The 15,263-nt window shown below is 40.1% G+C and overlaps 2 protein-coding genes and 1 non-coding gene across 5 annotated transcripts; all 3 read left to right on the forward strand.

Annotated features, from left to right (window-relative positions):
- The first annotated feature begins 20 nt into the window (after positions 1-20).
- Positions 21-14,888, forward strand: MITD1 (microtubule interacting and trafficking domain containing 1). 3 transcript variants are annotated; one of them, XM_065927442.1, is made up of 7 exons: positions 21-228; positions 9,964-10,065; positions 12,397-12,533; positions 12,618-12,704; positions 13,638-13,753; positions 14,516-14,576; positions 14,672-14,888. In XM_065927442.1, exons 1-7 carry the CDS (start codon positions 78-80, stop codon positions 14,765-14,767), a joined length of 750 nt encoding a protein of 249 aa, XP_065783514.1. In that variant the 5' UTR covers positions 21-77; the 3' UTR covers positions 14,768-14,888. The 3 variants fall into 3 exon arrangements, with proteins under 3 accessions (XP_065783514.1, XP_065783515.1, XP_065783516.1); XM_065927443.1 differs by having other exon boundaries at positions 12,618-12,668; XM_065927444.1 differs by having other exon boundaries at positions 101-228; positions 9,850-10,065.
- On the forward strand, positions 3,151-3,237 carry LOC136165804 (small nucleolar RNA SNORD35). The gene has a single exon (XR_010662774.1). It is a non-coding gene; the product is annotated as a small nucleolar RNA SNORD35 (small nucleolar RNA).
- Positions 3,291-4,369, forward strand: LOC136162806 (small ribosomal subunit protein uS17-like). The gene has a single exon (XM_065927254.1). The coding sequence runs from the start codon at positions 3,291-3,293 to the stop codon at positions 3,600-3,602; it is 312 nt and encodes a 103-aa protein (XP_065783326.1). The 3' UTR covers positions 3,603-4,369.
- Positions 14,889-15,263: the final 375 nt, after the last annotated feature.

Consider the following 15,263-nt stretch of genomic DNA (forward strand, 5'->3'; position numbering starts at 1 on the left):
TCACGTGACCGCGTGCGGGCGCGCCGCAGACCCACGCACCAAGGAATGGGTAGAAGCTGACAGTAGTTTCCGGGATTATGGCGAGATCCGGCCTGGCGCAGGACGCTGGGAGTACAGCTGCAGTCACTGTGATAAAGCGGGCGTTGGAACTAGACTCCGAGTCCCGGTACTCGCAGGCTCTGGTGTGTTACCAGGAGGGGATCGATCTGCTCCTGCAGGTTCTGAAAGGTGAGCAATGAGCTGGGGAGCGGAGACTGGAGGAAAAGGAGTTGCAATCCGTCTTGCCTGAGTGGGAGTGAAAGAGTTAAAACGATTCCTTTCGCCGCGAGACAGCAGTGAAATACAGAAGATGGGGCATTCTACAGGACAGGTGGACTGGTTTCTTTTGTATCTTTATTAGATTGATGTCGTCAATGAAGGAGAGGTTACTGTTCTAGAATTTTAAGAGGTAACTAGATGCAATAGCTGCCTTGAAGGGACTTGGATTTGAACGAACTGTATAAAACATTTGGGGATCAATTTAGGAAGATTGTATATGGAACAAGTAGCAATAAAATGATTAACTTTGTTAGGTAGTATGGTATTTTTCAAACTCTATTCTTAATTTTAGAGGTGCAGACTAACATGTTTGGGAATTAATTGTCATGATGTCTGAATTTGAACGTTGAAGCAAATACGACAAAATGCTAACAATTTTTAAATCTAGGTGATAGATATAAGGGTGTTCATTACACCCTTTTCCTTATTTTTCTCATTAAACATTTTCATTATGAGTTAAAAAAAAAACTAATAAGGGCCTACTGTATAGAACGGGGAACTCTACCCAGTACTCTCTAACGACTTACATGGGAAAAGAATTTAAAAAGAGTGAATATATGTGTATGTATAACTGATTCACTTTGCTGTACCCATGAAACTACCACAACACTGTAGATCAACCATGAAAGTATTAGTTTCTCAGTCATGTGGGATTCTTTGTGACCCCACAGACTGTAGCCTGCCAGGCTCCTCTGTCCATGGGATTTTTCAGGCAAGAGTACTGGAGTGGGTTTTCCTGACCCAGGGATTGAGCGGGTGTTTCCTATGTCTCCTGCATTGGCAGGTGGGTTCTTTATCACTAGCACCACCTGCGAAGCCCAACTATACTCCAATTTAAGATTTTTCATTACAAATGGATATACTGAAATTTCATGTGAGAAATGTATAGGATTGTGAGAGTTAAGACTTTCTGTTACATGGTTACTCAATGTTGTTGTTGTTGAGTCGTTCAGTCACCCAGTTGTGTCTGACTCTTTGCAACCCCATGGACTGCAGCATGCCAGGCCTTCCTGTCCCTCACCATCTCCCAAAGTTTGCCCAAGTTCATGTCCTTTGCATTCCTTGATGCCATCCAGCCATCTCATCCTCTGACGGCCTCTTCTTCTGCTGTCAGTCTTTCCCAGCATCAAGGACTTTTCCAATGAGTTGGCCGTTCGCATCAGATGACCACTTCAGTGTTGAGACGTACCCAAATAACCTTAACAACTGAGCACAATCCCTTGCATGTAGTAAACATGTAATTATATATTAATTGACTTAAAACGAGCCCCTGCTCCCCATCGTCTTGTGTTCCCAGTCTGGCCCAAGATCTCCCCTCTATGCCTTTTTGCCTGCATGTTTATGATTTGTTTCAGAAGCTTTGAGACAGCGGAGGCTGCTCTTCAGTGTACAGTGCTTTTCTTAGAACTCTAAAACCCTGCCTCGGGCAGGGACCATTTGATGATGGTGATAACAAGAGTAACTATCACTTATAAGTCTTGAGTGGTAGGTAGTGTGCAGAGCACATTAAAAGCATGATCCCAGTTCGTCCTTATGGTTGCCCTATGAAGTATGAGGTGATGTTACCCTCATTTTACCACATAAAAAGCAAAGTTCACTTTCGTGAACTGCCACCATTAGTAGAGTCACAGTTGAAACCCAAGGCTTTAGTGAGTCTGCTCTGCTGACTCCCAGAAAGGGATATGGCATACAGTGTTGGACTCTGAAGCAGCAGAATCCCAGGAGTTCTGCTCCTGTGTGGTCCGCTGATCCTGTGGGGGTTAAAGAGACAGTAACATGATCTGGAAGATTAAGATATAAATACAAATAACTGTACTGCAGGGAATAAGTGCCAAGAGTCACGGAAACAAATGCAATGAGGATTTAAACAGCCAGTGGTCATTTGGGGATGGAAAGGTGGAGGTTGCTTTTGATAGGGGTTTTGGAAGGTTAAGTAGAATTTCAGAAACTCAGCTAAAAGTGTTCCAGTTCTGTCTCTGCTGTTTTACTAAATAAGTGGTTCATTTCACTTTGGCATATACCTATAGAGGAAGAGGAGAAGTTTAAAGGTATAATGGTGCTTGGAGCATGGCTGTGGATGGCCTTGACTGCCAGGAGATTTTAACTCATTCCCATGACAAGGAGAAACTAAAGTTTCTGCAAAGAAGTGACATAATTAAAGTTGCATTTCAGGGCCTGCCTCTCAGGAATATGTTTTTCTCCCAAATATTTGCATGACCTGTTCTCTCTCCTCTTTCAGGTATTTACACAAATACCACCTTATTTGTGAGGCCATTCCCTGACCCCAGTGTGAAATTACAACCCCCATCCCAGGACTCCCTTATCCTTCTTCCTTGCTTTATTTAATAGCAGTTTGTCTATTAGCAGTCTAGCATACGTGTTTTACCAATTTATCTCTGTTGTTGTCTTTCCTCCCATTTGAATGACAGTGGGGAATTGTATTTTGTTTTATTAACTGCTGTGTCTCCAGTGCTTAGAATAATGCCTGGCATGTGGTAAGTTCTCAGTAAATATTTCTTGAATAAATGAGTGAACAGGGCAGGAGTGTAGGAGAGACATGAACCTGAAGAGACTGAAGTCAAGCAGATCAATTAATGAACTCCTGCATGAGTCCAGATGAGAGGAGATGAGGGCCTGAATGACACCACTTATTAGGAAAGGGAGAGGACAGAGTGGACATTGAATTACTGGCATTGGCTCATTGATTAGATGTGGGAGTGAGTTTCCAGTGGGACTTGGAGATGGCTATATGATGAAGACTGGAAAACAAAGTCATGTTTGAAGAATGGGTCAAACTGTGATCAAGGATAATGATTAAGAAAGAGGACAGGGGGCAAATGATGTCTATTTCACGATGGTCTTCAGACGCCCACCCTGGGCAGTGCTGAGAAGGCCACTTGGCACAGCTGATGCAGGGCTTCCTGGGAACCCTAGTCAGTGGCCCCCTGCTTCCCAGATGCCCTGGGCTGCCCATGGCTCCCTTCTCTGTGGGGCCTGACCAGGAACTGCCCCCCCACACCCCTCCCCCAGGCGTGGTGACCAAAATGAAGATGCAGAGGACCATCGTCATCCGCCGAGACTACCTTCACTACATCCGAAAATACAACCGCTTCGAGAAGCGCCACAAGAACATGTCCGTGCACCTCTCTCCCTGCTTCAGGGACGTCCAGATCAGTGACATCGTCACGGTGGGTGAGTGCCGGCCCCTGAGCAAGACCGTGCGCTTCAACGTCCTCAAGGTCACCAAGGCTGCCGGCACCAAGAAGCAGTTCCAGAAGTTCTGAGACTGGACCTCTGCCCGCTGCCCCAAACACAATAAAGATATTTTCCCCATCAAAAAAAAAAGAAAAGAAAAGAAAAGAAAGAGGACAGGGAAAATAGTGTATATTTATAGGCAGTAGCAAAGTAACAGTAGAGTTAAGAAAAGAGGTGTTAGATAAAATCTAGTTCTAAAGGAAGCGGAGAGGGCAGTGTGTAAAGAAATTAAGTAGATGATAATGATACTGACAACATTTATTGAGTATTTCCTGCATGCCAGTCTCATAATTTGTTGTTGTTCAGATGCTAAGTCATGTCAACTCTTTGCAATTAGTTTTTCATAATTAGTCTTCTCCACAATTTTCTAGGGTATTGTTACTCTTTCCATGTTAGACAAGAAGATAAAAAGAGGTTGAATAACTGGCCAAGATCACACAGCTGAAAGTGGCAAAGCAGGTTTTGTTTTTTAATTCTTTTTTGACTGTGCTGAGTCTTCGTTGCAGCCTGGGTTCTCTAGTTGAGGCAGATGGGCTTAGTTGCCCTGTGGCATGTGGGATCTTAGTTCCCTGAGCAGGGATTGAACCCAAGTCCCCTGCCTTGGAAGGCATATTCTTAACCTCCTGACCACCAGGGAAGTCCCCAAACATTATATTTTAGTTGGTTAATTTTTTTTTCTCACGATAGTATGGCTTAAGAATTCTGAAACTGTTTGATGTCTATCCTGAACTTGAAAGTGAGAGTATTAGTCGCTCAATCATGTCCGACTCTTTGCAGCCCCATGAGCTGTAGCCCGCCAGGCTCCTCTATCCATGCGGTTCTCCAGGCAAGAGTACTGGAGTGGGTAGCCATTTCCTTCCCCAGGGGATCTTCCCTACCCGGGGATCTAACCAGGAACAAGCTAGTAAATATATTGTGGATAATGAAAGAAGTGACAGGTGAGGAAAGGAGAAAAGCTAGAATGAACCCTGTGGGATCAAAGTTAACGTGAATTTGTGGGCTTTGATGCAGATGCAGCAATAGAGATGTATGTATTAGTAAACCTCCGTAGACTTTCTGCCTGTATTGACAGAAAGTGTCTAGACTTTCCCCAAGCTACAGTGAGCATACTTAGCACTCAGAATATGATCTCTTGATACCATTCTCCAATAAAAGAAACCAAAGTTTCTGGGAGAAATCGTTATGGGGCTGGAGCAAGAAAACTACAACGTTTTGCACCAAAATGTAAGGAAATACTCAAAAAATAATGGGGTACATCAGAAGTACAACAGGAGCTCTCAAAGCCAATGCTGATAATATTTAAGCAAGAAAATGATGATAGTTTCCCATCTTGATACCAAAACCAGACAAAGACAACACAAAAAAAGAAAACTACAGGCCAATGTCACTGATGAACATAGCTGCAAAAATCCTCAACAAAATTTTAGCAAACACAATTCAGCAACACATCAAATGTCCATACATCATGATCAAGTTGGGTTTATTCCAAGAATGCAAGGATTTTTCAATATACGCAAATCAATCAATGTGGTACACCCTATTAACAAATTGAAAGATAAAAAGCATATGATAATATCAATAGGTGCAGAAAAAGCTTTTGACAAAATTCAGCACCCATTTATGATTAAAACTCTTCAAAAAATGGGCATAGAAGGAACCTACCTCAACATAGGAAAGGACATATATGATAAGCCTATAACAAACATTACTCTCAATGGTAAAAAACTGAAAGCATTCCCCCTAAATCAGGAACAAGACAAGGGTGTCCACTTTCACCACTATTATTCAACATAGTTACAGCAATCAGAGAAGAAAAAGAAAAACAGGAATCCAGATCAGAAAAGAAGAAGTAAAGCTCTCACTGTTTGCAGATGACATAATACTGTACATAGAAAACCCGAAAGATAGTTCAGAAAATTACTAGAGCTAATCAGTGAATTTAGCAAAGATTCAGGATACAAAATCAATACACAGAAATCTGTTGCATTTCTATATACTAATATACTAACAATGAAAAATCAGAAAGAGAAATTAAAAAATCAATCCCATTCACCATTGCAACAAAAAGGATTAAATAGAAATAAACTTACCTAAGGAGACAAAAGAACTGTACACAGAAAATTATAGAACACTAAGGAAAGAAATCAAAGACTACATAAACAGATGGAGAGATATTCCATGTTCCTGGGTAGGAAGAATCAAGATTGTGAAAATGACTGTACTACCAAATGCAGTATACAGATTCAATGCAATCCCTATAAAATTACCAATAGCATTTTTCACAGAACTAGAACAAAAAATGTAATAATTCATATGGAAACACAAAAGACCCCGAAAGCTGTCTTGAGAAAGAAGAATGGAGCTGGAGGAATCAACCTTCCTGATTTCAGACTATACTACAAAGCTACAGTCATCAAGACAGTATGGTGCTGGCACAGAAACAGAATACAGACCAATGGAACAAGATCGAAAGCCCAGAAATAAACCCATGCACCTGTGGGTACCTTATTTTTGACAAAGGAGGCAAGAATATACAATGGGGCAAAAACAGTCTCTTCAACAAATGGTGCTGGGAAAACTGGACAGCTACATGTAAAAGAATGAAATTAGAACACTTCCTAACACCATACACAAAGATAAACTCAAAATGGATTAAAGACCCAAATGTAAGACCAGAAACTATAAAACTCTTAGAGGAAAACATAGGCAGAGCACTCGATGACATAAATCAAAGCAAGATCCTCTATGACCCACCTCCCTAGAGTATCAGAAATAAAAACAAAAATAAACAAGTAGGACCTGATTAAACTTAAAAGCTTTTGCACAGCAAAGGAAACTATAAACAAGGTGAAAGGACAACCCTCAGAATGGGAGAAAATAATAGCAAATGAAACAACTGACAAAGGATTAATTTCCAAAATATACAAGCAGCTCATACAACCCAATGCCAGAAAAACAACCCAATCAAAAAGAGGGGAAAAGACCTAAACAAACACTTCTCCAAAGAAGACATACAGATGGCTAACAAGTGCATGAAAAGATGCTCAACATCACTCATTATTAGAGAAATGCAAATCAAAACTACAATGAGATATCACCTCACACCAGTCAGATGGCCATTATCAAAAAGTCTACAAACAATAAATGCTGGAGAGGGTGTGGAGAAAAGGGAACGTTGGTGGGAATGTAAATTGATACAGTCACTATGGAAGACGGTATGGAGATTCCTTAAAAAACTAGGAATAAGCCCACTATATGACCCAACAATCCCACTTCTAAGCATATACCCTGAGGAAACCAAAATTGAAAAAGACACGTGTACCCTAATGTTTGTTGCAGCACTATTTATAATAGCTAGAACATGGAAGCAACCTAGATGTCCATCGACAGATGAATGGATAAGGAAGTTGTGGTACATATAGACAATGGAATAATACTACATTTTTATATTACACCATAAAAAGGAACACATTTGAGTAAGTTCTTGCTGAGCAAGAAGTAAGAGCAAGAAGTAACAGCAAGTTCCTTGCTGTCTAAGGGACTTTCAGGAGTTTTCTCCAACACTACAGTTCAAAGGCATCAGTTCTTTGGTGCTCTGTCTTCTTTACAGTCCAGCTCTCACAACCATACATAACCCCTGGGAAGACCATAGCCTTGAGTATACAGACCTTTGTCAGCAAAGTAATGTCTCTGCTTTTCAGCACACCGTATAGGTTTGTCATAGCTTTCCTGTCAAGAAACAATCGTTTTCTGACTTCTTGACTGTAGTCACCATGTGCATTGATTTTAGAGCTCAAGAAGAAGAAATCTGTCACTACTTCCACCTTTTCCCCTTCCCATTTGTCATGAAGTAATGGGGCTGGATGCCATGATTTTCGTTCTTTTAGAAATTACTCTCCTCCTTCACCCTCATCAAGAGGCTCTCTAGTTCCTCTTCGCTTTCTGCCATTAGAGTGGTATCATCCACATATCTAAGGTTGTTGATGTTTTTCCTACCTATCTTGATTCCAGCTTGTAGCTTATCCAACCCAGCATTTCTCATGATGTGCTTAGCAGCGTATAGGTTAAACAAACAGGGTGACAGCAGACAGCCCTGTCTTACTCCTTTCTCAATCTTGAACCAGTCAGTTGTTCCATACAGGCTTCTAACTGTTGCTTCTTGACCTGCATACAGGTTTCTCAGGAGACAGGTAAGATGATCTGGTATTCCCATCTCTTTAAGAGCTTTCCATAGTTTTTTATGATTCACACAGTCAAAGGCTTTAGCATAGTTGATGAAACAACTATGTTTTTCATAGTAGATGTTTTTCTGGAATTCCATTGCTTTCTCTCTAAGATCCAGCAAATGTTGGCAATTTGATCTCTGGTTTCTCTTCCTTGTCTAAACCCAGCTTGGTCATGTGGAACTTCTTGGTTCATATAATGTTGAAGCCTAGCATGCAAGGTTCTAAGCATGACCTTAACTAGCATGGGAGATCAGTGCAATTATCCAACTGTTACCACATTCTTTAGTACTACCCTTCTTGGGAATTGGGATGAGGATTGACCTTTACGAGTCCTGTGGCCACTGCTGAGTCTTCTAGATTTGCTGACATACTGACTGCAACACCTTGATGGCATCATCCTTTAGGGTTTTGTTTGAATAGTTCTACTGTAATTCCAGGTGGTGCTAGCATTAAAGAAGCCACCTGCCAGTGCAGGAGGTATAAGAGATGTAGGTTCAATCCCTGGGTCGGGACAATCTCCTGGAGAGGGGTATGACAACCCAGTCCAATATTCTTGCCTGGAGAATCCCATGGACAGAGGAGCCTGGCAGGCTACAGTCATGGAGTCTCACAGAGTCGTACACAACTGAAGTGAGTGAGCATTGGAATTCCATCACATCCACTAGCTTTATTAACAGCTGCTGCTGCTGCTGCTGCTAAGTTGCTTCAGTCGTGTCCAACTCTGTGCGACCCCATAGACGGCAGCCCACCAGGCTCCCCTGTCCCTGGGATTCTCCAGGAAAGGACACGGGAATGGGTTGCCATTTCCTTCTCCAATGCATGAAAGTGAAAAGTGAAAGTGAAGTTGCTCAGCCGTGTCCGACTCTTAGCAACCCCGTGGACTGCAGCCTACCAGGCTCCTCCGTCCATGGGATTTTCCAGGCAAGAGTACTGGAGTGGGGTGCCATTGCCTTCTTCCTTATTAACAGCATTGAGTCCTGAAGCCCACTTGACTTCGAACTCCAGAATATCTGGCTCTGGGTGACCACGTCATCAGAGTTATCTGGTTCATTAAGACCTTTTTTGTACAGTTCTTCCATGTATTCTTTCCGTCTCTTCTTGATATCTTCAGCGTCTACTAGGTCTTTACTGTTTTTGTCCTTTATTGTGCCCATCTTTGGGTGAAATGTTCCCTTGATACTTCCAATTTTACATCCAACTAGACACAAGAGTTCCAAAGAATAGCACAGAGAGACAAGAAGGCCTTCTCAATGAACAGTACATAAAACTAGAAGAAAACAACAAAAGGGAAAGACTAGAGATCTCAGGAAAATTGGAAATATCAAGGGAATATTTCACCCAAAGATGGGCACAATAAAGGACAATAAAATGGGATAATTAATGAAATACCAATAAGGTATGTAGATGACCTAATAGTGTTGTATCATGTTCACATGCTTGCTCTGATAATTGTACTGTAGTTGTGTAATATGTTAATATAGGGCAATCTAGATGAAGGGATTTGCCTTCATTTGTCTTTGCCATTTTCTTTGCTTTTCCATAAGTATACAATTAATTCAAAATAAAATGTTTTTAAAAACAGAGTTTAAAGATGAAATTAAAGCGAAAAATGAAAGCAGTATTAAAAGGGAGGAAGGAAGGGACCAGAAGTAATTTGGTAACTGGTTGGAGGTAGGGCTTGGGATAAGCTTTTATTGATAATGTATACTCAAAAATACCTTTGATTTTGGAGATGGCTGGGAAAATGAGATAACATAAGCTGTAAAGGGGAAGTCTGGGATAGAGACTGGTTTTGTGTAAGAAAGATGTTGTTTGCTATCTTTTGATTATGCTAAGATTTCAAACTTATGGGTAATTGGAACAAAATAGTGCTCAGAGTCAGTGACATGTAATAAGCCACCTTTGTTTCCACCCCTGATTGAGTGTCCCCAGCTGTCAGTCACAGTGTCAGAGTCCCCACTCCTAAATAAAGTGGCTTCCGATGCTCAGTGGAAAGGTGAAGGTCGTACAGGATCAAGCTAAATTGGGATCTGTTATTTGTGTATTTTAGGACCAAGGCGAACCATACCAAAGGACAGGAAATCCGTGGAAAATTTAGGAAATTTTCCTGTACCAAAGAGAAAGCCTGTTTGGAATCTTGAGAGTCTATTTTTTTAATTTGTAGGCACCAAAGATGAAACAAAAAGGTGTAATCTCAGAAAAAGAATTTCCGACTACATGGATAGAGCAGAACACATAAAGAAATACTTGGACCAAGAAAAAGAAGGTAAGGAGGCTACTTTGGAGAGTGTGTGCCTGAGCTCTTGTGACAAAGCCTGTTTCACACAGTGTTTCTGGCTGTGCCCTTTGGAGCTCTTCGTGGTCTGGACTGTTTACTCTTGGGAGCTTACACGTCTCCTCTGCATTTCCAATTCTTAACTTTTTCTTTTTTTTTAATTTATTTGGCTACACTGGGCCTTAGTTGCATCACTAAAAAAAAGACAGGGACTTTTTTTTTTAGTTGCAGTGTATGGGATCTAGTTCCCTGACCAGGGGTCAAACCCAGACCCCTGCACTGGGAGCTCAGAGTCTTAGACCACAAGGGAAGCCCCTTTGCCCTGTTTTGTTTTGTTTTCTGCTCCAGGGAATGTGGCAGTCAGATACCCTCCTGAGAATTTGAGGACAGCTCTACATACTGCAGAACTTTGCATGCCATTTTAAGGAATTCATGATCCCCATGAAGCTTATGTGTGGATTCCGGTTTCACTATTACTACAGAGCAATACTGAACATAAAGCCTGTATTTTATTTGTATCTCCCTTTATAAAATGACCAAAATATTAAAGTAGCTCAAGAAATGCCCGGGGCTTCTTTGAGGTTTTTGTCTTGAATCAGAACGTTTTAGGAGTTAGGTATTCTTAATGATGAGAGATGCAGAAGGTATGGTTCCCTATTTATAACTGGTTCTCTGGGGGCTCCCCAGGTGGTGCAGTGGTAAAGAATCAGCCTACCAATGCAGGAGACATGGGCTTGATCCCTGGGTGGGGAAGATCCCCTGGAGGAGGATATGACAACCCATCTAGTATTTTGCCTGGGAAATCCCATGGACAGAGGAGCCTGGTGGGCTGTAGTCCATGGGGTCACAGAGTCAGACATGACTGAGCAGTCACAGTGATGAGAGATGCAGGAGGTATGGTTCCCTTGTTATAATTAGTTCCCTACTTTTTGAGCATCCAGTTTACAGACATTTAGACACCAATGGCTGTTGCCACCTGACATTCACAGCTGCTGCATTCTACAGTCAGAGGAGCTGCTGTCCTCAAAAAACAAAAACAAAGTCAGTGTCCCCCAGCCCTCAGCTCCTGTTTACTCCAGCCCTCTGCACACCTCTTCCTGCTATTCTGTACTATCCCAAACCCTGGCTACCCAGATTAACCTGGCTATCTGGCTACTTTGTTGAGGAGTAATAAAATTGTTTACTTCATCCCAAATTGAAACCTGCAATGCAGTTTCCCTCTGAAATCTGAAGGAAATAGAGCACCATCAACTTTGTGACTTTAATACACTGGCTTAAACTAACCTGTGTGACTAGCTTGACTTGAAAACTGATGCACAGTTCGTAACTTTTTATGTTTTGAAATACTAGGAACAGAATCCAAACCACTGATTTTCAAACAGTTTAAAAGTGCAACCACCATATAAATCAGGAACTACCATTAAAGATCATATTAAAAAAAAAAAACTTAAAGGTCTTTGATAACTTATTCAATAATTATTCATTTTGAATGAACAAAAACAATAGAACTCCCTTGCTGACCCTATGGCATTCTAGTATTTAGCTTGGATTATTAAGAAGTACTGTAAGTTTCTGCTTAACACACTCTCTACAAGTTCTAAGACTCCTAGACTCCATATTATATTGCATTTTTATATTTAATGTGTGCTTAGTAACTCACTTATGTCTGACTCTTTGTGACCCTTTGGACTGTAGCCTCCCAGGCTCCTCTGTCCATGGGATTTTTCAGGCAAGAATACTGGAATGGGTTGAATACTGGAATTCTCTAGGGAATCTTCCCAACACAAGGATCAAACCTGTCTCCTGCATTGCAGGTGGATTCTTTACTGCTGAGCCATCGGGGAAGCCGTATATGTAATACCTCAGGTATTAAATTGCAAGACATAAAAAGACTTAAATCTGAAGAGAAAGACCAGTTGCCCACTGAATCATAGCTTATGATTCTACTCATGGTGACAAAAATATTAGATATCTTTATATACAGTATGGTTCTCTCCTGAATAAACTAACTGGTTCTATAGGATTTAGCTCAAGAACCTATTCCAAGAAATCTCTGGACTTTCCTACTTGCCTGGCCTCCATGAAGGCAAAACTCCCGCATTGGATGGTTTGCCTTATTTACCTCTGTGTGTGTGTGGCATCTTGCAATGTGTCTGGTATAGATTAAGCATTCGAAAATGCTCACTGAGTGCCTGAGTTTAAAAACATTAAAAAAAAAATTAACTTGTATGTGCTCCTGATTTTTCACTGTATATAAATATAGTATGTATAAAAAGAAAACAAGTAGTCACTGGTTTTATTACAGAAGCTTCTGTTTTGTAGCTGGAAAATACCACAAGCAAATTAAAATAGAAGAGAATGCAACAGGTTTCAGCTATGAGTCCCTTTTTCAAGAATACCTGAGTGAAACAGTTACAGAAGTTTGGATAGAAGATCCTTATATTAGACAAACACATCAGGTAGGTGAAATGTACTCACATAGGATGAAATAGTTATTATTTAACATGTATGAGTTAGTAATAACCCATCCCAATATCTTTCAGCTGTATAACTTCCTTCGATTTTGTGAGATGCTGGTTAAGAGACCATGTAAAGTAAGAACTATTCATCTTCTCACCTCTCTGGATGAAGTAGGTACCTGAAAGCATTTACTCTTTCTTAACATCATGAACTTTACTCAGTTGTAGGATGTAGTTCAAAGCAAACTTGGATGTAATGCTTCAGCCAGAGCTGTTTCATTGGAAATGAACTTGCTATCTTCATGCTCAGTCGCTCAGTGGTGTCTGACTCTTTGCGGCCCCGTGGACTGTAGCCCACCAGGCTCCTCTGTCCATGGGCTTCTCCAGGCAAGAAGACTGGAGTGGGTTGCCATTTCCTCCTCCAGCAGGTCTTCCCGACCCAGGGATCAAACCTGCGCCTCTTGCGTTCTCTGCATTGGCAGGTGGATTCTTTACTCCTGAGCCACCTGGGAATAGGTATAAAACACATTGGAGGAGATGCTGTTGATTTTAGTATGTTGTACCTTGCATTTGGCCACTTAGCTAAGCTCTCTTCTTCAAATAGTTTTGTCAATTTAGTTTCTTGGATGTTCTATGAGTCAATCACTCTGTCTTCAGTATTGATAGTTTCTATCATCACTATCTTGATTTTGATTTAAATAGGGATAATTCTAAACAATTCATATTTCTAGGATTAATTTGAGAAGAAATTCTCTCTGAATAAATAGCACTATTAAAATACATCTTAGGAGATGGCACCAAGTTGTGTTATGTTCACATTAGAAAAAAAAATGATTATTTTGATAAAAACAGTTGCTCTTAAACTTCTTCATCTTCTTTGGTTGCTTCTTTGCATTAATGGACAGTGAAACTAGTGTAGAATATTTATATTTTAATTCACCTAAGATACACATTGCATGCGCTTCCCAGGTGGCTCAGCAGTAAAGAATCTACCTGCCAATGACACAACTATGCAACTGAACACACACATTGCATAGCTTAGGAATAATTTAAAATATTAATAACTGAGTCAAAAAATTGTTTTGTTTTTTTTCCTATTAACAGGGCACTGGGAAAGAGCAGCAGAGTAGTGGCCTGGAAGAGATAAAACAGTCACTCAGGAATCACGGAGTGCATTTGGAATTAGAATATTCTTCTTCAATACATGACCGAGAAATTAGGTTAGTATATAGTAATACTTTAATTTTTTTTAATACTTTAATTTTTATGCAGTTGAAAAATACTTATTTTTTATTTCTCATAAGTTATTTATAATTACATATAATATTCCACTTAAATATTAAAAATTTAAATAAAGCTTAATTTTAGTATTTTTCACTTTTGAAGAAAAAAAAATTTCAGTAATTTTGTCCTCTGTGTGAGTTTCCTCTTTCCTAATGGAATAAAATTTACATGTTCTGTGTCATCTGGGCAAAGGAAGTATTTTTCTATCCAATTATACATACAGTATTATGGCATTGGGATAATTTCCTTTTCTGGTGATACTGGTATTTATTTAATTTGGCTTTACTTCTTATAGTTTATTAAATTTTCTAGTAGGCATGACAGGATGCTCTGTTGTACCCATCGGGGCCTCCTCTGCCCTGGTACATCCCCACCTCTAGGCGGGGAAGGCCCTGAAAACACCACCAGTCTGCCTGAGTACTCTTGGAAGCCACTTGTTAGCAGAACAGGGAAGCTTTCTCAGGAAGATGAAATTCATGAGGAAGGTTTAATTGAATTGTTAAACTCTTTTATCAGCTAATGGTTGTTTTGTTTCATTGTAGACACAACCCATAGGTAAACCCAGGTTTAGTTCAACTCTTGCCACTGAAAGAAGTGATTTTATTTGTTAGGGGGAGATTTAGCTGACACTTCATACAACTTTGATCATTGTCTGACTTAAATGTCTGGAGTATAATACTATATACTAATTTCAATAGGTTCAACAATGGATGGATGATTAAGATTGGAAGGGGACTTGATTATTTCAAGAAACCACAGGTAGGATATAGTCTTATGTGACTGTGTTGCATTCTTTAACAAAATGGCTTTGATCCTTTTTGTTTAAAAAAAAACTCTTTTTCTTCTCTTCTTAGAGTCGTTTTTACCTTGGATATTGTGATTTTGATTTAAGACCATGTCATGAAACAACAGTGGACATTTTTCACAATAAGCACACGAAAAAAATATGATGGATAGTAGCCTAACTTACATATATATTTCTACTTTGAATGTTGGGTTTTTTTTTTAAACTTTGGACAGATCATTCCTATAATGTATGAATTTAACAATAAATTTTTATATTTCTACTAATGTATGGATTCCTTGTTCAGTTGTGTGACCAATCCTGAATACTTTTATCAAAAAGTTACTCAGGGTTATAGTGTTTCAAGTATAGCTAGTTGAAACATCTCCCCAGATTTTCACTTACTTGGATGTTGAATGAATCAACACCTTAGCCACTGGACCACCCAGGAAGTCCCTAAAATTATGTGTCTTTAGCAGACATTTACCTAAATTCAGTTATCCTCTATTACTTAACTCCTTATAAAGGCAAATCAAGCCTTTTAGTAATACCAGATGCATTTTGCAGCTCACCTAACCTTGACTGGAACATCTGTAAAGTTCTGCAGCTTAGCATCAATTGTTCTGGGAAAGCCTATCCATTGAGATGCCAGTTGACTGGTT

This window comes from Muntiacus reevesi, chromosome 3 (genome assembly GCF_963930625.1).
Source record: "Muntiacus reevesi chromosome 3, mMunRee1.1, whole genome shotgun sequence".
In the NCBI taxonomy this organism is placed as follows: Eukaryota; Metazoa; Chordata; class Mammalia; order Artiodactyla; family Cervidae; genus Muntiacus; species Muntiacus reevesi.